Source organism: Eptatretus burgeri, chromosome 7, assembly GCF_056783735.1.
Source record: "Eptatretus burgeri isolate ZD-2024b chromosome 7, Ebu_testis_v1, whole genome shotgun sequence".
NCBI classification, from domain to species: Eukaryota; Metazoa; Chordata; class Myxini; order Myxiniformes; family Myxinidae; genus Eptatretus; species Eptatretus burgeri.
Window position 1 is genome coordinate 86,221,003 of NC_140967.1, and position 27,365 is coordinate 86,248,367.

A 27,365-nucleotide genomic window follows, 5' to 3' on the forward strand; every position below is an offset into this window, starting at 1 on the left:
TGTATAACGATGTAATGTGAGTGGAGGCATATTTGGCGACGTTGTGACATCAAAGAGTGCCCTTCCAGTTAATGTTGCTTACAAGTAAACAGCCATTACTACTACAACTACTGCTACTACTACCACTACTACTTTAACAACCCCAATTATTCCTGAAATGGGGGAACAGCCAGAGAAAGTTTTGGTCCAAGTCGATCAATACTATGGAATCAAGTATGCAGGTTCGTCCAAACCGATACTGATGTGGAACTGTTCAGACAGCTGTCATCGTTTTACAAATGTGACCCCCTTTTTATTTTCAAGTCATATCACCAAAAGAACAAAATTTAAAGATTTTCTACTTTTTTTCTTTAGTAGTTTCAATCATATCGAACAATTTCTCTGTGGTCCAGTGGACGCTCATTTTAGAGACGTTATTTGCTACGAAGTCAAATATTTCGACACAAAGACAGTTTTGTAAGGTCTATCCAAATGCATGAAGCAATGGTCGAACACCTTCAGTGAGAATACCCAACAAGATAGAGGCTGTAAGATAAGCTTTGCAGGCTTCTCTGAAAAAGTTGACTTCTCTGAACAAGATAGTTACTGCAGCACCAGACTGAAAGGAAGGAGAGGGAGAGGTTCCAATTTTTCTCAAGAGACGGGCAACCCATGGCCTCCCAACTCCCCGGATGTCTCCTCCAGACTACTACTACCTTTGGGGGTCCCTCAAAGCAAACGTCTACGAAATGAACCCACACACACAGAAGTCGTTGATAAATAACATCAGATGGGAAATCAGATGCCGACCAGCTCCAGTTTTCAGCCGAGTCATCGACAACTTGAATGTTCATTTGGCAGCTGTCATCCAAAGGCTTGGTGCTTGGATTGAGCACTTCATCAATGACGACTATCACTCCTTATTTGTTGAAGCATTTTTTTTCATGATATTAAACAAATATTTAACGAACTCTGTGTATTATTAGACAAAAACAAACAAAACTGACCAATCTATGCTAATAAATGTCAGTGTGTGTGTGTGTGTGTGTGTGTGTGTGTGTGTGTGTGTGTGTGTGTGTGTGTGTGTGTGTGTGTGTGTGTGTGTCTTTTGCATAACTCCAAAACTATAAAGCCTCGCAGCCTGAAACTTTGCATGCATACTAAGAAAACTCCAAGGAAGTGCAAAAGTGAAAATTGGGTGTTTGGGTTAATTAAAACACCCCTTTTGAAGATAATTAACGACCTTATTTAATTATATCCTTCATCAGACGATGGACATACCAAGTTGAGTCATTCTGTCTTACCTCAACCAGACTCTGCAGTAATGCCATTTGAGATTAGGGCAGGGATGAATGGGGAGCAAACACCAGAAATGGACTTGACAAGGTGGCATGACTGACGAAGGAGACTGGTTGGAGAGTTCAGCTGTGAGATTTGCAATACGATGTTTCTGGGCTTGCCCAAGGATGGATACAGACATGTTGCAAGCTTAACAGAGTGACCTAAAGTTGCACTCAGTCGGGTTCGGCTTCCATATTGAGAAAGCAAGCTGCTTGATGGCAACTGCCTTGCCACAGGATTCAATGTAGCAGGGCCGAGAGAATGGATGGGATAGCTGCAGAAGGGATGAGATAAGCAATTGTACAAGAGAAAGAGAGAGAGAGGCGGAAGAGAGAGAGAGTGGAGAGAGAGAGAGAGAGAATGAGAGAGATAGAGAGAAAGAGAAAGAGAGAGCGCTTTTATCGTTTCATAGTCAATCGCCATGGATGATATATTTAAGGTTTTGGAATTGTCATGACCAAGTATGTGACACATAAGTTTGCATGGTGGTATGATAAGCTCCCTCATCTGTAGTCCGTGGCTTCTTGGCATGAGCGATTCATCATGACATCATAAGAGGCTTCCAGATTTCAGGACATGCTGCCAAAAACCTCCATCTGAATCAGGCCTGGCTTTTCTTGTCGTTTTTTTTTTTCTCGACATTTGACAAAAATTAATGTTTATATTTATATTTAATTTATACAGTGAGGAGTGGGGATAGAAAGGAGTGATGGAGAGGGGGAGGCAGTCAAGTAAGGGGAGAGAAGGGTTATAATTCTCCATTTCATAGTTCATACATCATAAAAATGGGGATATATAAATTTTAACAATATCATCATCCACTCTACAAATAAAAATTTTAACTGCCCATATTTGTTCAGCTATCAACCAATTTTACCAAGTAATTTTAGTGAGAAAAACAATCAAATGACAAATTACAAATCTCTCTTCAACTGTTCCAAGGAGGCAGGTCCACCTGATGTTGCATCGGTATGAAAGTACTGAACATGAGTGGGTGAGTGAGTGGTTAGAAAGAGCTTTATATATTAGATACTGTATTTTTCATGTTAAAATGTGGCTATAATGCGTGAAAAGTAGGAAGGATGCCAATTTTGATGGATTTTAGGTCCTCTCGGTGTGTTCTGGCTTTCACCCAAAACCCGAGGAGGACACGAACTTTGACCCCGTGCTGTGGGTCTCCAGCCGGAACGATAAGGAATCACTTTTTGTAAACACAATTGATAGCCCTCTCAGAAAATTACATCAAACCCAATGGCCTCAGACACAAGATTATCCACCCTAACCACCCTTAGCTCTTAAACGTCTGTATTCTTAACTTCCTGATGAATCATATTAAGCTGCCTAATTACGATGGATAGGACATTCATTCGGCAAACAAGAAACTAATTTGCTAACCTGAAAATTTGGAACTTTTACACACACTTGGTACATGCTATGCCTGTCGGTAGTGGTTAAGGGTAACATTTTTATAAAGAGCGGAGTGGATGGATGGATGTTCTCGTCGAGTAAGCTTCAAATCTGGAAAAAATTACATCCGTGGATCAGTTGCAGAGGAAACCTTATCCCAGTGCAAGCTATGCCCTTGATGGACATTTGGAAGTGCACATGAAATTTTGGGAAGAACATCTGACTGAACAGACTCCCGCAACTTGAACCATTGAAGCAGCTTTCACTTATTTACTTGTACTGGTTGCTACATCAGATGGTCCATGCAAAAAGTGTTCCACAAAAGTACTTTCTATGAGAATGCTCTCAAAGGGGGTGACAAAACGAGGGTTCATGCAAGAACATCTTGTGCATGATGCATCAAGGCAGCAAACTAAAAGCCTTCCGAATGTTCAACGTGCTGCAGTAGAAGGCTGACAACTGTCACAAGTCCACGTGGTGATGAAGCAGAATGACGAGCTCTCCCCAGGCAAGGAGGAATACCCATATAACAGATGCCTGATCACAACCATATGGAAGGGCATGATCTTCCTGACAATCAACTAGCCCTGGACCTGGACCATGATCCAAAGGAAAGCTCAAGACGTCAGCACAAATCCAGTGTGTGCCATTCCAAAAAAGGACGACCAGACCCATTTACGTGTGGCCGCGAAATCCTCTTGAAGGCGGAAGGGTGATCTGTTTAATTATACGCCGTGATATGGAAACTACCGGGTTATTAAGAGCATTCTCTGTGCGAGTAAACTCCATTTACTCGGTTTCTGTTTGAGAGCATCCACTCGGCCCTCCCATTTCTGCTTGATCACACCGTATTCCCAAGAAATACTCCAAGTAACTTAATGCCTTCAAATTCCCAGGTGAGTTGCTCTGGAAGGGCAGGCAGGCAGTGATTCTTGTGAATGAACCTCCCATAAAGCATGGCTTTCATCCAGCTGACCACAACTGAAGAGGCTTACAAACTATATATCAAGAGCACAAACTACCTCCCTAAAATAATAAAGTAAAAAACAAAGATGACCGACCCTGCAAGCTTTCTCCTAAAGTTAATCAATCGCACTTACAGTGCCTTCAGAAAGTATTCACACCCCCAGACTTTTGTCACATTTTGTTGGGTTACAGCCAGAGTCTAAAATTTATTCAATTTAATTTTTTTTTATTTCCGATCTACACAAAATATCCCATAATATAATGACAAAGTGAAAACATGTTTTTAGAAAGCCTGGTGTTGGCTGAGTGGTTATGGTGGCTTGGGATGCTCGAGTCCTGAGTTCAAGCCCCGTTGGCTGCTGAATTAATACACCAGGAGGTTGACTCAGCCTGTCATTCTTCTGAGGTCGGCGAAGTGAGTACCAGTGTACTGGGCCCGGTGTATGCCCCGGTTAAAATAGGTGTACCATATCCCTGTGTCGTAAGAGGCGACCAGGGTTGCGTCAGGAAGGGCATCCGGCGTAAAACTTGTGCCAAATCATTATGCGGATCATAACAGATGATCCGCTGTGGCGACCCCTAATGGGAGGAGGAGGAAGAAGAAGAAGAAGAAGAAGAAGAAGAAGAAGAAGAAGAAGAAGAAGAAGAAGAAGAAGAAGAAGAAGAAGAAGAAGAAGAAGAAGAAGAAGAAGAAGAAGAAGAAGAAGAAGAAGAAGAAGAAGAAGAAGAAGAAGAAGAAGAAGAAGAAGAAGAAGAAGAAGAAGAAGAAGAAGAAGAAGAAGAAGAAGATGATGATTTTTATTAATTTCTCAAAACATGTTTTCACTTCGTCATTATGGGGTATTTTGTTTGGATCGGTGCCAAAATATTTATCTTTCCTCTCTCTTTCCCCCACCCTCCATCTCAGTGTTCCCCTCAGCAAAGCGACGGGTGGTATTTGCTAGTATACCAATAAAAAGCAATGTGTATGTGTGTATGTGTCTCCTCCATAACTCCAAAACCATAAAACCTACTCACCTGAAACTTTGCATGCAGACCAAGAAACTCCAAGGAAGTGCAAGAGTGAAAATTCAGTGTTTGGGTAAATTAAAACACCCTCTTTGAAGATAATTATTGGCCGTATTTAATTATATCCTTCATCAGGCGATCCTCGGCCACCTCACTCTCTTTGAGGTCTAAAGGCGTCTCCTGGGTAACCCCGCTGGGGTCTGAAGCCGCCATGTTTTTTGGCCTGCTCAACCATGCCTTGACTTGGAACAGGCCGCAACGATTTTTTAAAGATAAAGTTTTTTTTCTTCACTTTCCTCACTCATATTATCGAATGCCTGTTCATCGAAGCTACGAATGGCTGGGTACATTGCAATGCTTATAAATGCCCGGAGACATCAGCATTTGTTGCATTATTCCATTTCCGCACATGCGATCACCACGAGTATCTCTTAAACGAAGGAGAATTACAAAATTTAAACTCCAGAATCGAACTTACAAGCAGTTCTGACTTCTAGAAAAAAGTGTTCATTTGTCCAATTCAGACATAGTTAACATTTTGGGCATCTCCAGGAGGTGTATATTTAATGTGTGACTAATCGCGTGCCAAATGAGCAGTTTCTTATCAACCGTTTCGTTGGAGTGCTTGCTTGAGTGCTTAAGCCACTTGGCAAGCAGGCTCCAAGCTGCTTGGTTGTTTGTTTCAGGAAAAGTACCCGTGCTCTCAATGGAACATTGATGAGACAGACGTATGCCTCCGCCTGTGTTTGGCCCTGCGGTGCCCATGTAATTCTCCAAATAGATGCAAATTCTCCATGTAAATGTGCATCATGTAGCACCACTCCAGGTGGGGAAGGGTATTACAAGTCTCCCCCATTTACAGTACATGATTCCTGTCACCACGTTTTCCAACGCAATGAGGTGTTTTGAATTATAAGCAGGAGGTATGTTTTTGCTTCATGCACGTAGCCGGGGTTGTTTTTTTTTTTTTTGCATATACAGAGCTGTCAGTTGCCTATGTCAGGTCAGGTTCGATCTGTGACCTGCTACAGGTACCATGTAAACCTGTACTAACCTGTTCCATGGTCGGGTTGTCGGCGACTAAACCGTCTCCCCCACCAGGTTTTCTGGTGAGGAGGGTGTTTGGATATGGACACCCAGCAGGATTAAAAACAAAACCTGTCAAAGGGCGGAGGAGCTCCTTGTGAGCCAACGGCCATCCATATCTAGTGCCCAACTGTGTCTGCGGACGTCCTCCTGCAGTTGGGTCACTTCTTATTCGGAGGTTGGTGGCAGGATTTGCACTCCGGCCACCGTAAAACGCTTCATTCCGCAAAACGCAAAAACGCAAAAAAATCTGAAAACCCACTCCGTGGGAGTACCTCCTGTGCAGCTTCCCTTCGCAGGGCAGCTCACTGGATGACGGGATTGGGGCAAAGCCTTCGGGACCCCCAATCTTTGATAGGAGGGAAACCACGGGGTAACATCCCTGGGTCAAATTGCGGGAGATTGTGTCGGAGTGGTGCTGAGGTGTCGTCCACCAGACGGCGGTCTCCTTGGGTTAACCTGAGGCGGTCCCTTCGGGTGGGTGCCTGGAATGTCCTATCCCTAAGAGAGGATGATCACCTGTCTCTGTTATCATCTGAGCTCAAGCGTTTGGACATCGGGATTGCAGCTCTCTCTGAGGTTCGGAGACCGGATTGCGGCGAGATAATGGTGGGTGGTTACACCTACTATTGGTCTGGTCGCTCTGATGGTTACCATACCCAAGGAGTTGCTGTAGCTGTGTCCAATAAGCTGACCCCAATGATAATTGAGGTAACACGGGTCAACGAGTGTATTATGAGATTAAGGATTCGTCACTCATTAGGTATCATTTCCCTGGTCTCTGTTTATGCTCCGACTGAGGCGAGTGATCTCACCGTGAAGGATGCATTCTACACCACGCTCGAGTCTGTGGTTGATGAGTGCCCCAGACGAGATACACTTCTAGTCTTGGGGGATTTCAATGCATCGACTGGAACTGATGGGGATGGTTATGAGGTGTGTGTTGGTCCCCATGGGTCAGGAACTATGAACCAGAATGGCACTAAGTTCCTTGACTTTGCAAGAAGTCATGGACTTAGGGTCGCTGGTTCATGGTTTCAGCGCCCACAAGCTCATCGCTGGACTTGGTATTCCAACGCTGGCGGTGTGGCAAAGGAGATTGACCATGTCCTCATTGACGGTCGTTGGAGGATGATCCAGAACTGCAGGGTCTACCGGAGTGCTCAGTTCCTCAATACTGACCACAGGCTTGTTGTAGCAACTCTAAAGCTGCACCTTAAATCCTGGAGAATGGTACCATCCCAGCCGAGGCTGGATGTTGCCAAGCTCAGGGATGAGAGAGTAGCTGAGGAGTTTGCGAACAGGCTGAGTGGACACTTGGGGGGTCTGGGTACTTTGGGGTGTCCTGAAGAGTTGTGGAGCGCCTTCAAGACCACCGTCCTTGATGTTGCCGGTGGATGCCTTGGAGCTCACCGCAGGGCAAAGAAGAATTTTGTCTCTCAAGGGACACTGGATACCATTGACCAGAGTCGCAGGGCCAGGCTGAATGGCAGAGCTGAGCTGTTCAGGGAGCTGAGGCGTAAAACTGTACGTGCACTGAGGGTGGACAAGGAGGCCTATGTGCGAGGAATCTGTGAGGGGGTAGAGCATCACCTGTGGACAGGTGATTCTCGTCCCGCTTACAGGGGAATTCGCGCATTACGTTCATCCAAGCCCATCCCTCGGAGCACTACAGTTCGAGCAGAGAGTGGTAGGCTCTTGACAGAGGAGTCTGAAGTGAAGGCCCGCTGGGCCGGTTACTTTGAGCGGTTGTACCAGGCTGATCCCCCAACTGTCGAGTTGGACGTCAAGGGTGTTACAATCCCTGTTGCTGACCCTCGAATCAACTGTGGTCCACCTACGCTTGTGGAAACACGGGCTGCGGTGAACCAGTTGAAACGGGGCAAAGCTCCAGGGATTTGTGGCATCCATGCCGAACTTCTCAAGGCTGGTGGAAATGCTGCACTCGTGTCGTTGCATGCAGTTCTGTGCTCTGCCTGGAACACAGGCATCATCCCAACTGACTGGAAGAGGGGCCTTGTTGTCCCTCTCTGGAAAGGGAAGGGTGATCGCCAAGACTGCAACAACTACCGAGGGGTGACGCTGCTCTCAGTGCCGGGCAAGGTCTTTGCTCGGATAATTCTCGATAGGGTTCGCCACCATCTGCTTGAGCACCAGCGTCCAGAGCAGTCAGGCTTTACACCAAAGAGGTAAACGATTGACCGTATCCTTGCACTTCGTGTCCTCACCGAACGCAGACGAGAGTTTCGGCAGGGGCTGCTTGCAGCCGATGTTGATCTCTGTAAAGCGTTCAATTCAGTGAATCGGGATGTCCTCTGGAGGATTCTTCGTCTTCGTGGGGTGCCACCAAAACTGATCGATCTGATGTCTGAACTCTACTCTGGTACTGAGAGTGCTGTGAAGTGTGGTGGTACCATCTCTGACTTATTTCCAGTTGTTACTGCAGTTCGTCAGGGATGTGTACTGGCCCCCACACTTTTCAGCACTTGTATGGACTGGATTCTAGGGAGGATGTCGGAGAGATCAAGTTGCGGTGCGTCATTTGGGAATGTCAAGATCTCGGACCTTGACCTTGCAGATGATGCAGTCATCTTTGCGGAGACTTTAGACATCCTCTTGGGGGCCCTCGAGGTGCTGAATGAGGAGTCGGAGCCGTTGGGATTACGGGTTTCTTGGGTCAAAACTAAGATCCAGGCTTTCGGTGACATCTTGGATGCTGCTGTCCTGTCTGTGTCTGTTTGTGGTGAGGATGTTGAGGTCGTGGAGAGATTCACTTACCTTGGTAGTGATATTCATGTCTCTGCTGGCTGCGAGTCAGAGGTCAATAGACGTCTGGGTCGGGCCTGGGGAGTCATGGACTCACTGGATCATGGGGTGTGGCGCTGCCGGTACCTGTGCGGGAGGACGAAAGTCCGAGTCTTCAGGTCCTTGGTACTTCCAGTCTTGCTCTATGGGTGCGAGACTTGGACTCTGACCAAGGATCTGAGACGGAGACTTAATTCCTTTGGTACCAGGTCTCTTCGGAGAATCCTTGGCTATCGCTGGTCGGATTTTGTGTCCAACGAGCGGTTGCTGAGAGAGACTCGGATGAGATTTGTTACCTGCATAGTCCGTGAGCGTCAGTTGCGGCTGTATGGACATGTGGCTCGTTTTCCTGACTCTGATCCTGCTCACCAGATTCTCTCAGCGAGGGAGTCTCATGAGTGGAGGAGGCCAGTGGGTCGACCACGTGCCTCATGGTTGCAACAGGTTGACCATCATCTCAAGGAGATGGGGATGGGCCTGGCATCTGCCTGGGGGATGGCCAGACGGAGGCCCCTGGAGTACCGGCGGAAAGTGGACGCAGCGACGTGCTGTTCTGGCACATGCTCCCATACCTGACCTGACCTGAGTTGCCTATACTCTGTCCAAATAAAGGTATACGTCAGAAGAACGTGTTGCATGCTGAGAACGAGATCGCCCGGAGGGCAGGTACTCTGCTCGGAACTACAATTTGCAGGCAAGGAATTGAAGGGTGGTACTCATGTGCTGTATTTATGTGGAAATCTTGAATTTCAAGATAGCTGCCACAGTCAGCTGCAACAACCTTTCCATCTTCCACATCCCCAAAAATAAATAAATAAATAAATAAATAATCACGATTCTCACCAAGCCCAATTCTCATATAAATGTTATCAAAGCAAGGCCTTTGGTTAAACTATTTTATTGCCTGGTTCTCAGTTTCCTTTCTCATATCTCACGTTCGACAATGAACACCGTTGAAGGATAACATTTTTTTGTCATCAACAACCTCTCACACAGCACCCTGCACATCGCTCCAGACTCTCCCAAATTGCCAGGTAAATGAGTAAGGTGCTTGACCGAGTTATCGATGGCTACTGTTCACCTTTTCAACCACAAATGTGTCCCGACACTTCTCCAAGCAAAATAGCTCGATGTTTATTGGCACAAAGCTCGAGTATTACACGATAACTGAGTTTGGCTTGAATCAAGGTTAAATACATAAGCCATTGAAATCAATTGAGTTCCACCTCTGAATCGTCATACGATCAGCACAATGCGCAGAACACCTTCTGAACATGTTTTTGTGTGAAAAGCACTTCTCCACAAAAAAAAAAAAGACACGAATGTCTTACACTACATTACAAAAATACTGTTAACTGATGTTTCGCAAGAAAACAAGTGCTTAAATCCTAATATAGTACTGGTATATAAAATTTGGTGGTCGTGTGTGTGTGTACACTTGTGTGTTTGACCTGTATGTATTTCTAAAGCATTGCACGGAATGGGTTGAAATTTGGTGGTTGTACTTTGGGTGTGGCCGGAAATTTTTAGCCATTTAAAACGAAAATTGTAATTGCAGGATTTCTTGGGGGAGTGGGAAGATGCAAATGATCTTTGTAAACGTGTGGTGTACAACGCGACCTAGGAGGAGGTGGGAGAGGGTATCACAAGTCAGTTGTGCAGATGACATGTAATTTTGTACTGCACACGTGGCATAATGCAAGTGCTTTAGTGACCCCCACCAGGGGGAGGGGGGTATTACTTTCCTGTAAGGAGCGGGTGTTTCTCGTGATATAGATTCACAAAGTGTCTGTGTGTTTGTTTATTTGACTTCCATGCACAACTGAACCGCTGGATGGAAGGACTTGAAAACTGCTGGTTGTACTCAAGGTGTGTCCAGGAATGTTTTAGGTGGTGAATTAAATTAATAGTCCCAGGGGTTCAGGGTAGGGGGAGGACCCCCATTCTCTCTATGCTAACATGTATGGCGCAGTGCCGCTCCCAGTGGGGATACTGAAAGTACTTTTTTTTTACAACTCGTACTGAAATACCCCCAATTCAGGGGGAAGTATTCCTTCTGTAATTCTGAGAGAATTAACAGACGGCTTCTTCTCCAGTACATGTAACTCGTCAAACTCAACATAGTTCTACCTTTGAATCGTGAAACGATCACAAAAAAGAGACACACAGAAGGAATTCTGAACATGCTTTGAATCGACAAATGGAAAGAAAAACACAGAACGTTTTCTTTTTGACCTTCCATTTGTGTTGGAGCGATCGTGCAAAGCTTGCTGGAAAGTTCAAACGAAATGATAACCAAACAGTAAATAACTTCGGCCATTTGTGTTTTGAGTCGGGAATGATCCGAAGCAGGTCTAAACGTACCTGCTCGGGTTTCCAATGAGGCAAATGCTCTTTAATCAAAGCACGAGTTTCCTGTCCATCTGAAATAGAAAGCAATGTTCTCGGCAATATTGTCCTACGACAGCAAGTTCAGACTCCTGTGATGTGTGCAAGCGTCTATATTACATTTGCTTGGTCACTGTTGGTGTATACAACTGGAGAGATAGCAGCAAATTGCCTGCAGATTAAAAAAACATACATAAGGTCATTTTTGTGACTTGCATTCTTAGCATCATAAAATAAAACCACTGCCATTTCTCCTGTATTTTGTTTAGCTTGCTATCCTTACTTTGCACACACTTAATTTAATGCCGTCAAAACCCAGTGGACATCAAAATAGGCTGCTCTGAGCCAAATGGTACATCTAAAATTCCAAGTTCAGAGAGGATGTGAAAGATGTGTAATCATGGCCACAACGCTTTGGAAGGTTTGCATTTTGTCAAGTTGAAGAGTTTCAGACAATGTTGTCAACCGAAACAAGACAACATATCACCATGGCAATTTCAGCCACAAGTCTTCCAACCATACCATTGCAAAGGCCATCACAAAACTTCCCAATCATCTCCAAGAATGTCGTGGCAGTGAAGGCCTTCCAGACGTGCGGAAGGCCATGGGGATGATTGCTCCTCCCTATCCTTAGGAAAGCGGATGGTGCACGTGAGCCTGCGCAGGAGTGATCCATTGGGGTTCACACCCCACACTTCATCTGTCTCATTCACTGAGTGAGGGTAGCGAGGTAGGTAGACGGAGAGAAGAACAGGATGAAATTGAGATTTCATTTAATTTTGTGTGCAGCACGTGGCTGCTGGTTTGCATCAATGCTCGAGGGGTCCCACTGTCAGATGCAGTGCGCCCCCTGTACGTTAAAACAGGAATTTGGAATTTGGCCAGGGTGCTGGCGACAGCTCACCTACTCTTCACGGAGGACATCGTGGGATCTTTGAGGCTGAGATACAAAGCGAGAATAACTCGGAGATAAACTTATTTAACCCTTTGTGCAAATCTGAATTCATCATGAATTTTGCTGAGAAATTCTCGACACTTACGACATTATTTCACAACATGCACAACAGAATCAATGGCAGTGTTAGCGAAGGGCTGGGTAGGAAACCTCAGAGGTGGTGTACTTGCCTTCGAGCTATCTAGTCTGGGTTTGATTATCAATCCACTCGTAAACTGCCATCCTCGTATTTTGCAAGCAGTGCAATGGATCCCTCAGATGGACATTGATCTTGATTTCCTGTCTGTCAGCATTATCTGGTGGATGTTAAAGACTCCACAGTATCTTTTAACAAAGACGACGCAAGCTATTGCTGACACCCAAAGGAAATTCCAAATCTCTGCCCAAACCCACAGAGATGCCTTTAGTGGCATAGTTGGCATTCCAGGAATGATGCAACCAGCAACCACATGCTGAAGAACAATGACAAGTGATAATGATGCTTCAATAAATGAGGGGGAAAGTATTGGTACACACAATTTAGTGATGCTTTTTTTTTTGATGGATTAAAGAAAGCAACATTCATGCTGCCCAGCATACTGACGTTGATCCAAAGACTGTAAAAGTGACATCAGCAATATTAGAACAAACGTTGGTTCAACGGGGCCATATGGCATATAAGAGATGAGACAATGGCCAACGTTGGGCCAACGTCGAGCCGATGGACAAAATTACGTGAGGCCAACGGCGGTGCTGACATTGGGCCAAAATTAACCCAACGTTCGTGTTTTCGCTGGATGGGATCGATACTCGATTATATTTTCATTTCAGTCGATATCCTGTAATCACTGTCAATCCATGTTGTCACCGGAGGGTTCTGTCGCACGCTTCCTGGGGGGAACCACACCGATAAGGTGTTAACATGTGGCCTTGGATTGACATTGTGCTGGATGGGTGACAGGGATCCAGAATGTCCCCGTGAGATACGGTCGGTGAACAGTGCGGATGGTGTAAATCACAGTTGGAGTCCCCCAATAGTATCCGACGTAAAGCAGGTATAATGAGATACGAGATAAAATAAACAAAATCTGTTGATACAGTCAGCTCTTGCTGACGGAATGGCTCACTGTACCGGGTACCCTCTTCTTCTAGAAAATAGAGCCCAACTGTTGATGCATGAAAATAGACTTGCATTGGAAGGTGTGTTGTCCCTTCAGAGACATAATGTTAACAATAGGCCCGTATCTGATGAACATTACAATTGTTGTGGTTTAAGCTTTGGGATAGACCAGCATGTATTACAGCTCGGTCATGCTCCGCACTGAGTGGGTGAATAGCATGGAGACTGTACAAAACCCAAATGACACCTTTTTCTCAAGGCTTAGCCACAATGCAATGCGGTTAGTGGTACAGAGGCCATGATTTTCATTCACACTTTGTCTGTACTTGTACTTGTGTGATTTGTTACAGAGGCCACTATTTTTGAGGAAGAAATTGTGAACATCAAGTGAGCAGAATAATCTGGATGGTGGTGCCCCAGGGAAAGATAAAGAAGGATGGCTTGAGGAACATGTTCGGCAGAGGAACGCACCAGTCCTTCCCATCCATAGTTGACTGCGCATTACCGGGGCGTTTCAAAAATAAAGTTCCCATAGTCTGAGGATATTGAGACCCAAAACGGGCACGGTGATGCATGCACGAGTACACTGAAGGCGTCAAATTGTCAGACCCAGATTGCATCACTTCCCATGTTTTCAAATCCTGCCCTCGTGCTCATCCTCCAACCTCTATCAGGTCAGGTCAGGTATGGGAGCATGCACCAGAGTAGCGCGTCGCTGCGTCCAACTGTTTTTCATCAAATTGTCATGTCTGCATGACCTAATTCCCTCTCTCACCCTGCTCTTCCACGAGGCTAGACTTTGAATACAACAAAGAGACTGTTCGAGCCTCAATATTCAGTGTAACTTATGGAGGTAGAAAGAAGCATAGTGTTAAAAGAAAGCCAGAAGTAAAAAAATGGAAAGCACAGATAATTATAAACAGGCTGTAATGGGAATCCTTCCTGTGATGCTGACCTGTGATTGCCGACAAACAACCTGGCATGCGACGCCAGTAGTCTCCAGCATGGTTTATAGCCCGTATGCCAACACGCCGTGCAATATCACCCCCAGGCAGCAACAGCCAAGTGGTGGTGCTACTCACGGCTAGATCTATCCCATTCAGCTCTGAAATGCAAGTTTGAGAGAAAGTTTCAGCAGTTTAAGAATGCTCGTTTGTACTACAACTCAGTACAGTTTGACAATAAACATGAGCAACCTGTTCGGCATTTGCATCTGAGCACTTGCCTCATGATGTGATGCAAGGTTGATATAATTTGTGCATTGTCAACTAACACTGGTTACTTAGTGTGTGTACATGTATATATATATATATATATATATATATATATATATATATATATATATATATATATATATATATATATATATATATATATATATATATATATATATATATATAACACCGATAGAAAGTCTAAACCCCCTTTCAAAATTTTCACCATTTGTTGTTTAAAAGCATGGAATTAAATTACATTTATTCGGACTTTTTCCACCTTCATTTACACGTCCCAACCCACAACTTCCAAGTGAAAAACAAATTCCACAAATTTCAGAAAATTAATTTTAAAATACAAAACTAGAATATCTTGGTTGGATAAGTGTCCATCCCCCCTTATAATAGCAATTGTAAATTGGCTCAGGTGAAACCAATCACCTTCAAAATCACACACCAAGTTAATTAGCCTCGACATGTGTTAAATTGTTGTGATTCTGATTATTTCAGAATAAAATCAGCTGTTCCTGTAGATTTCCTCTGCTGGGTGGTGCATTTCACAACAAAGACTCGACAATGAGCACCAAGGAGCTTTCAAAAGACCTCCGGGATCGAGTTGTGGAAAGGCCCAGATCAGGGGATGGGTATGAAAATATTTCAAAGGCCTTCAATATCCCTTGGAGCACAGTCAAAACAATCATTAAGAAGTGAAGGCATATGGTACCACCAATAGCCTGGCTAGATTGGGCCGTCCCTCCAAACTGGATGACCAAGCAAGGAGGAGACCGATCAGAGAGGCCACCAAGAGGTCAATGGTAACTTTGAAAGAGCTACAAGACTTTATGGCAAAAAAAAAAACTTCAAAGATTCTGAAGCCATGTGACAAAAAGTTTTGTGGTCTGACGATTGGCCCAAACCCAATACAGCGCATCACTCAAAGAACACCATCCCCACTGTGAAGCATGGTGGTGGCAGCATCATGTTATGGGGATGTTTCTCATCAGCAGGGACTGGGGAACTTGTCATGATCGAAGGGAACATGGAAGGAGCAAAATACAGAAAAATCCGAGAGGAAAACCTGCTGCCCTCTGCAAAAAAGTTGAAATTGGGACGGAAGTTCACCTTTTAGCATGACAACCCGAAGCACACAGTTAAAGCTCCACTGGAGTGACGAAGGAAGAAAAAGATAAATGTCCTTGAGTGGCCCAGTCAGAGCCCTGACCTAAATCCAATGGAAAATCTGAGGCATGACTTGAAGATTGCTGTCCATCAACAGTCCCCACGCAACTTGACTGAGCTTGAACAGTTTTGCACAGAAGAATGGGTGAATATTGCCCAATCAAGATGTGACAAGTTGGTAGAGACGTATCCCAACAGACTCTCAGCTGTAATTGTTGTCAAAGGTTCTTCCACCAAGTATTAACTCAGGGGGGTGAACACTTATTCAACCAAGATATTCTAGTTTTGTATTTTTAATTAATTTTCTGAAATGTGTAGAATTTGTTTTTCATTTAGAAGTTGCGGGTTGGGATGTATAAATAAAGGTGGAAAAAGTCTGGTTTGATGTAATTTAATTCCAGGCTGTAAGGCAACAAAAGGTGACGTACTTCTTCCAATAAAGAAAAATGACCGATGCTTTCAGGCATTTCTGTCACTCTTTAGTTTGAAATAATTGAGCAACTGCATAATACAAATACAATTAGTGATTAAAATATTTCACATTTTGACATCCTATTCATTATTTATAGTGTGACCAATAAAATATATTTTCCTATCCTTTGTAGTGTGGTATACTTATGTGACATCACCACCTTACAGATCATCCAGACTACAACAACCAGAACTAAAGATATTTCCTGTTCCTTAAGCTGTTCATCCTTTGAACGGTAATATCATTGTCCTCGTAGTGGAGACAATATTTGAAATCAAGAGATGCAATGCAAACACCGATGCTATTCAACCTCTTTTCTATGTCTCCCCCATCTCCCACAAACTCTTCCTTCACAAAAACAGATGTTACGATGCATATTCCTCCACAATAACCTTCATTGCCCCACACACGCGAAGTGAAAAGCGGAGTTCAGCAATTGGTTCATTTCTGTCCATCTGATTGTCTACAAATATCAGTTTATGATCGAGCAACAACTTGCTTTCAATTGAACGTTATATTTTGAACACGAATCGGAAAAGGAACCTGTAATTTAACACTACTTTGGCTTTAAAATTTGTCCCGATCGCACATGCACAGAGAGGAGTGAGATCATTTTTTTTTTTTAACTCTGTCTAGCAGTCAACCAAAACTGAAAATCATTCCAAAAAGGAAACTTACTCTTTTTAAGGATGTCATAAAGGACACAAACGATGTCATAAAGGACACAAACAACAGGCACGTTGTTAAATAAGGTGGCGTAAAAGACGCTGCATCAATGGCGGTAAACTTCCAGAATTTTTTTCTTCGACCTTTAAAATATTTATTTAAATTGCATTATACACTTGAACATTGTGGAACACAAATTGCCTTTTTGCACTTTCAAAACCCTTCCATTCAGCATTACTTGAACAAAATATCACGGCATTTTACGTCATTACGACCAATCAAATTGGCCGCTCATAGACGCCGCCCATGTCCTCGTTTCTCAAGACAGCGCGGGATAATGTGTTCTCTGACCTCTCTAGTTATGTGTGCGCTCCAATGATCTTTCATGAGAAACAATAATTTGTGACAAGTCCAAAATATGCAATCATCACTCGTAGTGTGAAAATGAGAGTTTGCACCGCCACTGGCTTAGCTATTGAAGCTCACCTCAGGTTCGTGTCCTTGAGCCACACCATGATCTTCATACTGAGCTCACCAAAGGTTCAACAATGACTCCATAATCCAGAACTCTCTTTTTCACACCATAACTTAAATTGTCATAAAGGTCGTATGTGTAGAGACCTCAAATATTAAAACAAATCCCAAGCAAGGGCCAACCCATACCATTCTGTCCCCATCTTACCCCAACATTACTAATGTCTAGTGGACCTTATGTCCTTCTCACTCAAGAGGAAGTTCTGTCTGGCCTTGGACCTGCCTCAGCTATGGGCCCAGATGGAATATCAGTACCCATGTTCTCAAGTCCTGCCATTCTTACTTACTCCCCATGTATTTTCCCTATTCAGTCTGTCTTCCTTTGGCTGCCACCCCTCTGCATGGAAGCCAGCAAACTTCACTCTCATCCACAACCAGGGTACAAAAAGAGACACTATTAATTATGGCAGTGAGCTTGCTTCCAATTACAAGCAAATTCATGGAATCCATCATTGCTGCTGATGTCCTTCCTGTTGGCAAACATGCTGATCTCTGACCAGCAGTTTGGAATCCATCCTAGTCACAACTATGGACATGTTTCTCCTCTCTCTCAGCAATGGTTGGAGATCCTCAATCTCAAACAAGAGATGAGGACGGTCTCCCAAGACATATTCTGGCAATCGACAGTTTGGCTGACTGCTTTGGTTGCCAAGCTCTCTGGCTGTGGCATGGAAGGCCACCTTCATTCCTGTATTTCTGACTCCCTCCACTCACACAGTCGACGAGTTTCCATCAATGGAACCCTTTCCTCCCCTCCCCTCTCCCAGTGGAAAATGGTGTTTGCTAAGGCAGTCTTTAGGGCTCTATCTTGTTCCTCATCACAAATAAAAGAGTAATGGTGTCGGTGAAGTTACTTTCCTAGCTTACTATCTGCCTTCCAGAGCATCGGAGAGGTCATGTTAATGACTTCTCCGATGCTGTGAAAACACCTCTTTTCCTTTTCGCAAATGAATTCACATTGAGTCATACAGTACCCCCATCCCACTGCTCGGCAGACAACCACTGTGTATCTCTCTGCTGATCTGGAAATGACGAGACACTGATTTGATAAATGGAACATGTCATTCAATAGTAGACAATCTCACATTCTCACCCTATCGCTCCGGATAGATCGTCAAACGAATCCGTTGATCTATTTCCTCGGTCATCCACTGAAAAAGGCTCAGTATCTTGAACTTATCAGCCTCAACATCAGCCATGACCTTACCTGAACTGACCATATAGCAAAGCTGGCCTCCAAAGCCAGCCGCAGGACTGGGCACCCTCCGTCAACCCAAGACTTTCCACGGAAAATCAGAAATACTCACAGGGCCTTTGTCCATAATAAAATGGAGTACTGCTCTCCACTATGAGCTGGCATCACAGCATCACGTCTGTCTCTCCTGCATTGTGTGGAATCAAAAGCTCTCATAATTATTTGAATCTCCCACGATGAGGCTGGAATACAAGGTTGGTTACTTTCACGTCACAGCAGGTTGGTGGTCTCCGTTTTTTTATTATTATCTTTTTTTGAACTGCCTCTTCTCCAATATTGCTCCCTCCACTCAGTCCTCCAAGCCTCCCTTTTCTACTACAGAATGCACCTTGCCAAACCCAACCATATTACTTGCTAGTTTCAGTGTTTCACCCCCTCCTTCTTTTCCTCTTGTTCTGTTCATTCATTCCCTTGATGTTTGTCTCACTGTCAGATCTACCATGCACGTCCATGAGCCTCGCTCCAACAAAGAAAAGAAAAAAAAACGATTTATTTTATTTTTGTATATTTTCTGTTCGAATGCATTCTGTATACTGTATGTATTATTTCCATCTCTCAGTTGCAGTTACTCATGATTTTTGCAAATGCTGTGTGTGTTTTCATAATTATTTTCAAGACTGTAGATGTCTGAATACAATTTGTTTGCCGGATCAGATATATGTAACTTGGTGCAATATTTTCTCCCCCATCTCCGTCAACCTCCCTATAAAAAATGTTATTCATCGGGTATATTCCCAAAAACATACTCCGCTCCAATTAGGTTACATTTGCAGATAGGCCATTATGATAACTTCTTCACAATGCAAGAACTAATATATACCATAGCACAGAAATCTGTTGCCGATTTAAATGATGAGAAAGTGAAACTTGTGCAAGTAATTGACAAATATGAAAAAAAGCATATCAAAGAGTGTGGTTTGTACAATGCAAGCTCGGGAAGCCCCACCTGCTAGGAACTCCCAATTGGCACCGATTGGGAACGTGTCTGAGATTCCATTGCGAACAAACACGCCTCCACGGGCATCCAGAGCCCAAACATGCTTGTCATCCACACTACACGCCAGCTTGCACAGTGGTGCTCCCTGCATTGCTCAGACCAGATAAAAAAAAACAAGCTCAAATGAGCTAAGATCCTCGTCCTCTTAATGATGATGTCATAAAAACGAATATAGCGTCATTGTGATGTATCAGGTTTGCGATAAATTATCTGTGCTAATGCCCGGCTTGATTCCCGCAAACAAAATTCAAACAGCTTGCCTAGTTTCGGAGATAATGGTAAAGGCGATTTCCATTAGTGGCGATATTATGACGTCAACTTTTTTTCTAGGAAGAATTTCCAAAATCGGAGATGGTTACTGCCTGCGCGTGGGCTTTCTGCATATACATGGCAAGTTTCACGAAGATCCGATGAAAACTCTGGGTTGTGAAACAAAAAAATATCAAAAAATAGGAATGACGTCATAAAAAATGATATGACGTCATCGTGATGTATCATATGTGCGGTAATTCATCTCTGCTAATGCCCTGTTCGATTCCCGCAAACAGAATTCAAAAAGCTTGCCTAGTTTCGGAGATAATGTTTTAGGCGATTTTTATGAGCGGAGATATTTTGACGTCATAACTTTTTTTCTAGAAGCAATTTTCAAAATCGGAGATGGTTACTGTCTGCGCAGGGTATTTTTACATACAGTATGCATGTCAAGTTTCAGGAAGTTTCGATGAAAACTGTAGGCTGTGAAACAAAAAAGTCCACAAGAACAACAACGTGAGTAAGACTTAGAGATCCTCCACGAGGTTCTAAAAAAAAAAAAATTGCATCACTCAAATAACTCACCACCTCATCAATGAATTAGCACATCACACCTCAAACCAGACTGGAGTCGATGGCGTACCATCGTAAATCCCCACACTTCCTTCCGAAAGCAAAGTTCAAAGAAGGTAAAAAGTTCCACCAGAAATGACAAATAAAATATCTAAAAAGTTAATTTAAGAAATCCGTTCCACCTCCTGGGGCAGGAATCGGGGGTCAAATCCAAAAAAATGTTCCCTATTTCATGCATCCCCCAATGTTGATTGCACATACAGAGTTTGTTTAAAAATGTGCCCACAATTGCATATTTCGGTATTTGACCTTTTGACCCCACCCCAGGGTGCGGGGCCAAAATGGTACCACTCTCGCACCTTCTTGCCATGTGGTGATCATAAGTACCAAGTTTGGTGAATTTCTGCACAACCGTTTAGGAGGAGATAGCTTGACTGACAGATAGACGGAACCACTTACAATGGGGTCTCTCCACCTGTTTTTTTTTTCGAAAAGCGTGGGGATAATAAAAACGAAAGGAACACTCAATTTTGCTCAACACATGTTGGTAACTTCACAGCATGAACACAATCTCAAAAAAAAAAAATATATATATATATATATATATAGCAATAAAAACACTGGTATCCAACACCTTAAAAGCAAGTGCTAAGTGCTGTACTCAAACCTGGCTTGGTGGTTCCAGAGAGACCCACGCTGGCAGCATGTTGCTTGGGTTCAGGGGTTGGGTACCGATGCGGAAATATACCATGCCTGTTGTATCACATGCCCAGACAGTTTCAGTGCCACATGCCACGCTCACCAGTCGAATACCAGCTGGGATTTTTGGTGATGCAGAGGTGGAGGGAAAGATGAAAACGAAACGTACATCATTACAAATAATGATGACAATCATTACCATTTAACTGTAATTTTCATTTTGATGTACCGTCCTCTTCACAGAGAGTTGGTGCCCCTGAAGCAGTTTCTTAACAAGGGTTTTTCAAGGTGGTTTGTCATTGCCCTGCTACTGTTGTTTAACACTAAACTGTAAAAAAATTTTTTTAAGGAAACCCAACTTCCTTGAGACATTTTATGCTTATCTCATCCCCCCCCCCAAACAAATGGATCCGAGCAGTCTCAACTTGCTGGGCCTCCAGGTAGGCTGTCAGCTCGTCCACAATGATGTTTATCAAATAAAGGTGCTTAAATGAGTGTTTACACATGAATGATGTATCGCTTTGTATCCGATTACCTGTCTAATTATTATTATTTTTTACATGTGAACTGCAAATGGATTGTATATAACTTGTATCTTGGGGACTCATATGTGATTTCTCCCTGCTATGGCTTCAGGTGTGACATGTGATATTGCCCCCGACACTCTTACGGCCCGATTATGACCTTTATTTGATGCATAATCCCATTCCTAACAGTCGCTTGAGGGAAACCTGGAGAAAATGGGACATATTTACACATGGGTGGTGTCTCGGCTAAGAGTCACCGCTCCACACACCTACCGGAAGTAAATATTATTATAACCAGTTATCCGGTTCCATCAGGTCGTTTCCGACTTCTGGTGACATTCATGATCAGATTTCTCCAAGCATCCCTATCCTACACCGCTTTCCGAAGCTCTGGTAAGAACAAGTTGGTTGGAACCTCAACCCCATCCATCCAGCACATACAAGGTCTGCCCCTTCCTCTTCTTGCCTTAACCCTACCCAGCATGGATGACTTGTTCATACTTTTGTTTTCTGCTTGGGCGATGCGTCCAAAGCCCGACAGAAACTGTTTTATCATCAGCACTTATAATGTACACGGTGGTCTAATTTCTTCAAGCACTGATTTTGTTTGTTCTTCTTGCAGTTCATGGATTTATTAACATTCACCTCCAAAACCACATTTCAAACCTCTCAATCTTCTTCCTTTCTTTTGTTGTTTTCACTGTCCACTCCTCACATCCATACATTGCAACTGGAAATACGAGAGCATTCACCAGACTCCTCTTTTTTATGTTTTGTTACATCTTTGTCTTTCCAGATACTTGTCAATCCCGACATTGCTGTTCTCCACAACGATGATCATCCATTAAATTCTCCTCCACATTCTCCACTCACTTCAATCTTAGAACATAGAAGATGCAACATTCCATGATTTCCACTTGATAGTCTCCCAATATGAACATATCAATCTTCTCAATTAACAAGATTTGTCTTTTCTTTTTTTTTAACGTTTAAATAACTTTCCTTATTTTTCCAGATTAAAAAAATAATAACCAGGTTTTTTCACTTTCCTTCTTCACTGTCTGTTGCAGTTTCATCAAGACCTCTTGGTTTCTGATGGCCTTGAACATTTATGTTGCTATTTTATCTCAACCAATTGCCTTTCCAGTTACACAAGGATACACCTTGTGTATAACAAGGATAGTTACACAAGGTAGACCAACTTGTATAAAAAAAGAAAAATGCAAAATGTTTTTTGTTGTTTTTTTTGGAGGTTATATTTTATTTTAGTTTTTTTTTTTTTACTTTGTGGGGGTGGGTAGGGGAGGAATGGGTGAAGGCAGTTCTTGGGTGAGAAACACACAACATCAAACACACAACACCCCTTGACGAGACCCCCACAGATAACACTCCGTACACACGCACACAATCACCCATCAATGCTCAAACTACCTAAAAGTCCTGTCAACATCCCCATACCCCTCTATCTCCATAACTTCCTGGTGTCTATCAAATTATAATTTAAAATTATCTGCTGTTTCTGCTGCCACTACCTTTCCAGGGAAGCCATTCCATACATTAACTACTCTGAGTGAAAGACCCCTGCCTTACTACCGTCTTAACTCTCCTCTTCTTTACTCTCAGGCTATGGCCCCTGGCCCTATCACTGTCTATTCTGTTGAATAATTCATTGCACTTATTTTATCTATACCTTTCATTACCTTAAACATCTCAATCGTATCTCCTCCTTTCTCGTGAATAAAGCCACGTCTCCTTCAGCCGCTCCTCATAGCTGAGTCTAGCTCGGCCCGGAATCAATCTAGTAGCCCTACACTGAACCCTGAATGGCATCTATGTCCTTCCTGAGCTGTGGTGATCAAAACTGCACACAATATTCTAGATTTGGCCTCACTAAATTCCTATACAATGTTAACACCACCTCTTTTAATATATAAATGTTCCCCCTCTGAATACAACTTTAAACCCCATTTGCTTTACGTATAACTGCCTGGCACTGTACTGCCAGGTTACCTCCGATATCAATTACCACCCCCAGATCCTTCTCCTGTGTGACACACTCCAAAATGACCCCTTGCATCCTGTAATCTCTATTTTCATTGTTCTTTCCCATCCTCAACACCTTACACTTGCTCAGGTTAAATTCCATCTGCCAATCTTTTGCCCAATGTATGCAAGTATCAATACTTTCCTCAATCTGATCACTACCCCCTCTGCTATTCACCTCACCTCCAAGCTTTGTGTCATCCGCAAATTTGGAAAGCCTACTCTTCACCCCATTATCCAAATTGTTGATGTAAATTATGAATAAAAAGGAAAAAAATATCATTGTTTTAGTAATTTTGCTGAATGCAGTTAAAGGGCTAGCCCATATGTATGTACAACTAAAATGGAATACTCTGGTATCCCCAAGACCAGTCTACCAGTTGGCCATTTTTGATCAGATCACAAACTAATGTGAGGTACACGTGAAGGCCATCATGTGTTGTGCTTGTGCCAAGTTAGAACAAAATCAGACCATGCTTGTCTGAGAAATGGTTGGGGACACATTAAAATAACAAAATGGCCACCAGTCGGCCATCTTGGATCTGATGTCTGTGCTGTGTCACGTGATTGGGTTTTCGTATATCATGCCTCGCCCACTAGGGGTGGCAGGACTGTGCTTCTGGTCGTGCAATAAAGCGGAGTAGATGGTGGCCCGCGTGCTTCTTGCGTCCCACCACACCTAGTACACACTAGTTGGCTGACGAAGATGGGATCATACGGACTTATGCCCGTTTTCGACGGGGACGACTTCGAATCGTTTTCAGAGCAATTGGATTGCTATTTCCACGCGAACGATGTGGTCGACGAGAGCAAGCAGAAGTCAATCTTGCTCGCTTCGCTTTCGCCGGAGCATTATCGGCTGCTGGGTGACTTAGTGGCACCGAACAGGCCCCGGGATGACGGGCTGGAGTTTCGGGACATCGTGGAGAAAATGAAAGCACACATGGCGGTTGAGCAGACTCGCGGGGATGTTCGAGCCATCACCGGCCACGCGGGGTCGCGAGCACCCCGGGACGCGCGCACGACCTTCGATGCGGGTCGGACGTCGCCACGCGTGCGGCGGGGTGACCCCGCGGACGTGCTTGGGATGTGGAGGTCGACACCTGCGCCGTGCATGCCCGTATAAAGGAAACGTGTGTTTGAAATGTCACAAGGTGGGTCATTTGGCGCGTGTGTGCCGTGGGGCGTCGGCCACCGTTAAAGTCGTGGACGGCGATGTGCAACGCGACTCGGGGCGGAACCAGCGGCCGGTGTTGAGCCTGGGTTCAGTTGGCCCAACGACGGCGCGCCCGATGACGGTGGAGGTCGAAGTGAACGAAACGCCGATCACGTTCCAGGTCGATACGGGAGCAGCGGTGTCGCTCATCGGCGAGCAAACCGCGCGTAGACTCAACGGCTTGAAGCTTATCAGGTCAAACCTCACGCTTTTCATGTACACCCGCGAGAAGATAACGCCAGTCGGGATGGCAGACGTGTCTGTGCGGTATCAAGGCCAGGTCACCACGCTTCGGGTGTACGTCGTACGGGGGAGGGGGCCGTCTCTCCTCGGCCGAGATTGGATGACCCGCATCAGGCTAGACTGGGCCGCAGTTCACCTTGTGCAACCCGTGCCGAGCCAGTGGGAGGATCAGTTGGAGGAGATTCTTCAAAGACATCAACGGTTGTTTAGAGACGACCTTGGGAAACTCAAGGGCATGGAGGCGAAACTCTTCTTGAAGGAGGGGTGGTTCCTCGGTTTTGTAAACCGCGTCCGGTGCCGTATGCCCTGCGGGACAAGGTCAAGGGTGAACTGGATAGGCTGGAGGCCTGTGGAGTGATCAAACGGGTGTCATGCTCGGATTGGGCCACCCCGGTTGTCACGGTGCTGAAACGGAATGGGGACGTCCGATTGTGCGGGGACTTCAAATCCACAGTTAACCCGGGGCTCAGCGTGGAGCAATATCCATTGCCGTCAATCGATGAAATATATGCGCGATTGGCGGGGAGTCGATACTTCACGAAGCTAGACCTGCGTGATGCATATTTTCACCTGCCGATGGATCCCGGGAGTAGCGAGCTTTTAACAATCAACACGTGTCAAGGACTCTATCGATATACCCGACTCTGTTTTGGGATTGCTTCGGCTCCAGCTTTGTGGCAGAAAGCCATGGATCAGGTTTGCAGTGGCCTGCCCGCTCAGACCTACCTGGACGATGTACTCATTGCGGGGAAAATGGCGGACGAGCATCTGGCGAACATTGCCCGAGTGCTGACGAAGCTAGAAGCGTGCGGCCTGCGCTTAAACAGGAACAAGTGCGCGTTCTTCAAGCAGCGCTTGGAATACCTCGGGCACATCATCACGCCGGAGGGGCTGTTGAAAGGTCCTCGGAAGGTGGAGGCGATTCAGCGCATGCCACCGCCTCACGACAAGACGCAGCTGCGCGCGTTCATTGGTATGGCCCAGTATTACCAAAGGTTCGTGCGCGGGCTCAGCTCACAACTTGCGCCGCTGACGCGGTTGCTCAAGAAGGACGAGCGCTGGATTTGGGGGCCTGCACACCAGGCATCGTTCAACCGCGTCAAGCGGCTGCTCACAGAGGATACGGTCCTCGTGCACTACGAGCCTGCGCGTCCGCTCCTATTGGCATGCGACAGCTCTGCATATGGCATCGGGGCAGTGCTCTCCCACAGGATGGACGATGGTTCCGAGCGGCCTGTTTGTTTTGCATCCCGGACCCTGTCCACAGCAGAGCGCGGATATGCCCAGATTGAACGGGAGGCTCTCAGCATCGTCTGGGGTGTGCGGAGGTTTCATCAATATCTGCTGGGACCTCCCCGAGCCGAACGTTGTGGGGCCCCCACCGGTAGTCTCGTCGGCACCTGACGTTGTATCGCCGGGACTGGCTGGGCCGGTGCCGAGGGGGTCTTCGCCTGATGCCGTCCTACCCGGGGACGTCGAGCAGGCTGGGCAGTCGGGGGTAGCTGGTGTTGCGGAAAGTGCGAGTCCGGCGAGGGTGTCACCTCGACCGAGCCGGGAGGCGTATGAGCCTGGACTGTCTGGTGGCGCTGCCCGTCCGAGGCGGGTCAGGGTGCGGCCACGGTACTTGGAGGATTATGAGTGTTGATGGGTTTCTGATGGTCATGTTGTGAGTATCCGTTCATTATGTGACGGGTCATTTTACGGGGGGAGAAGTGTGCTGTGTCACGTGATTGGGTTTTCGTATATCATTCCTTGCCCGCTAGGGGTGGCAGGACTGTGCTTCTGGTCGTGCAATAAAGCGGAGTAGATGGTGGCCCGCGTGCTTCTTGCGTCCCACCGCACCTAGTACACACTAATGTCGGCAAAAAATGACGTGCACATGTAAGGCATCATTCTTTGTCTGGGTGCCAAGTTTTAACAACATCGGTAAATGCAGGTCCGAGAAATGGTTCAGGAAGTGGTCAACATCGGGTTTTTTTACAACTAAAATAACCACCAGTCGGCCATCTTGGATCTGATCTTGGAAAAATAAAAAAGATGGCCTAATGTAAGCCATCGTTCGGAATCTGTTTGCCAAGTTTGAACAAGATCGGAAAGCGCATGGCCAAGAAATGGTTGAGGACGTGTTTGACACCGGGTTATTGTTTTTTTACGACTAAAATGTCCGCAATTTGGCCATCTTGGATCTGATGTCGGGGGAAAAAAAAAACGACATACATATGTATACCATCATGTGTTTTCATGCGTCAAGTATGAATAAAATCGGTCGAGAGATGTCCGAGATATGGTTGTGGACGCAAACGCGCACACAGACATTAAAATTGAGACCAAATCCATTGGCCCGCATTTCGGACCAAGTCCAACGGGGGCTAATAATGGTCTTCGTACTGATCCCTGTGGTACTCCACTACTTACATCCTCCCATCTCAGCAAGACATCCTCCCACTCACAGCCACTCTTT

The 27,365-nt window shown here is 45.0% G+C and overlaps 1 protein-coding gene across 9 annotated transcripts in view; it reads right to left on the minus strand.

Annotated features, from left to right (window-relative positions):
- The window catches only part of TECPR2 (tectonin beta-propeller repeat containing 2), a 128,591-nt gene that overhangs the window by 1,566 nt on the left and 99,660 nt on the right, over nucleotides 1–27,365 (minus strand). For 7 of the 9 annotated variants that reach the window (XM_085889367.1, XM_085889365.1, XM_085889368.1 and 4 more), the window contains 4 exons: nucleotides 20,844–20,992; nucleotides 19,301–19,436; nucleotides 13,990–14,139; nucleotides 9,702–11,692 (listed from right to left, as the gene is read on the minus strand). In XM_085889367.1, coding sequence (XP_085745493.1) covers nucleotides 11,517–11,692; nucleotides 13,990–14,139; nucleotides 19,301–19,436; nucleotides 20,844–20,992 — 611 coding nt within the window. In that variant the 3' untranslated portion in view covers nucleotides 9,702–11,516. Of the gene's footprint in view, nucleotides 1–3,979; nucleotides 4,273–9,701; nucleotides 11,693–13,989; nucleotides 14,140–19,300; nucleotides 19,437–20,843; nucleotides 20,993–27,365 lie in introns of those variants that run through there. The other 2 variants (XM_085889370.1, XM_085889369.1) reach the window with 2 other exon arrangements.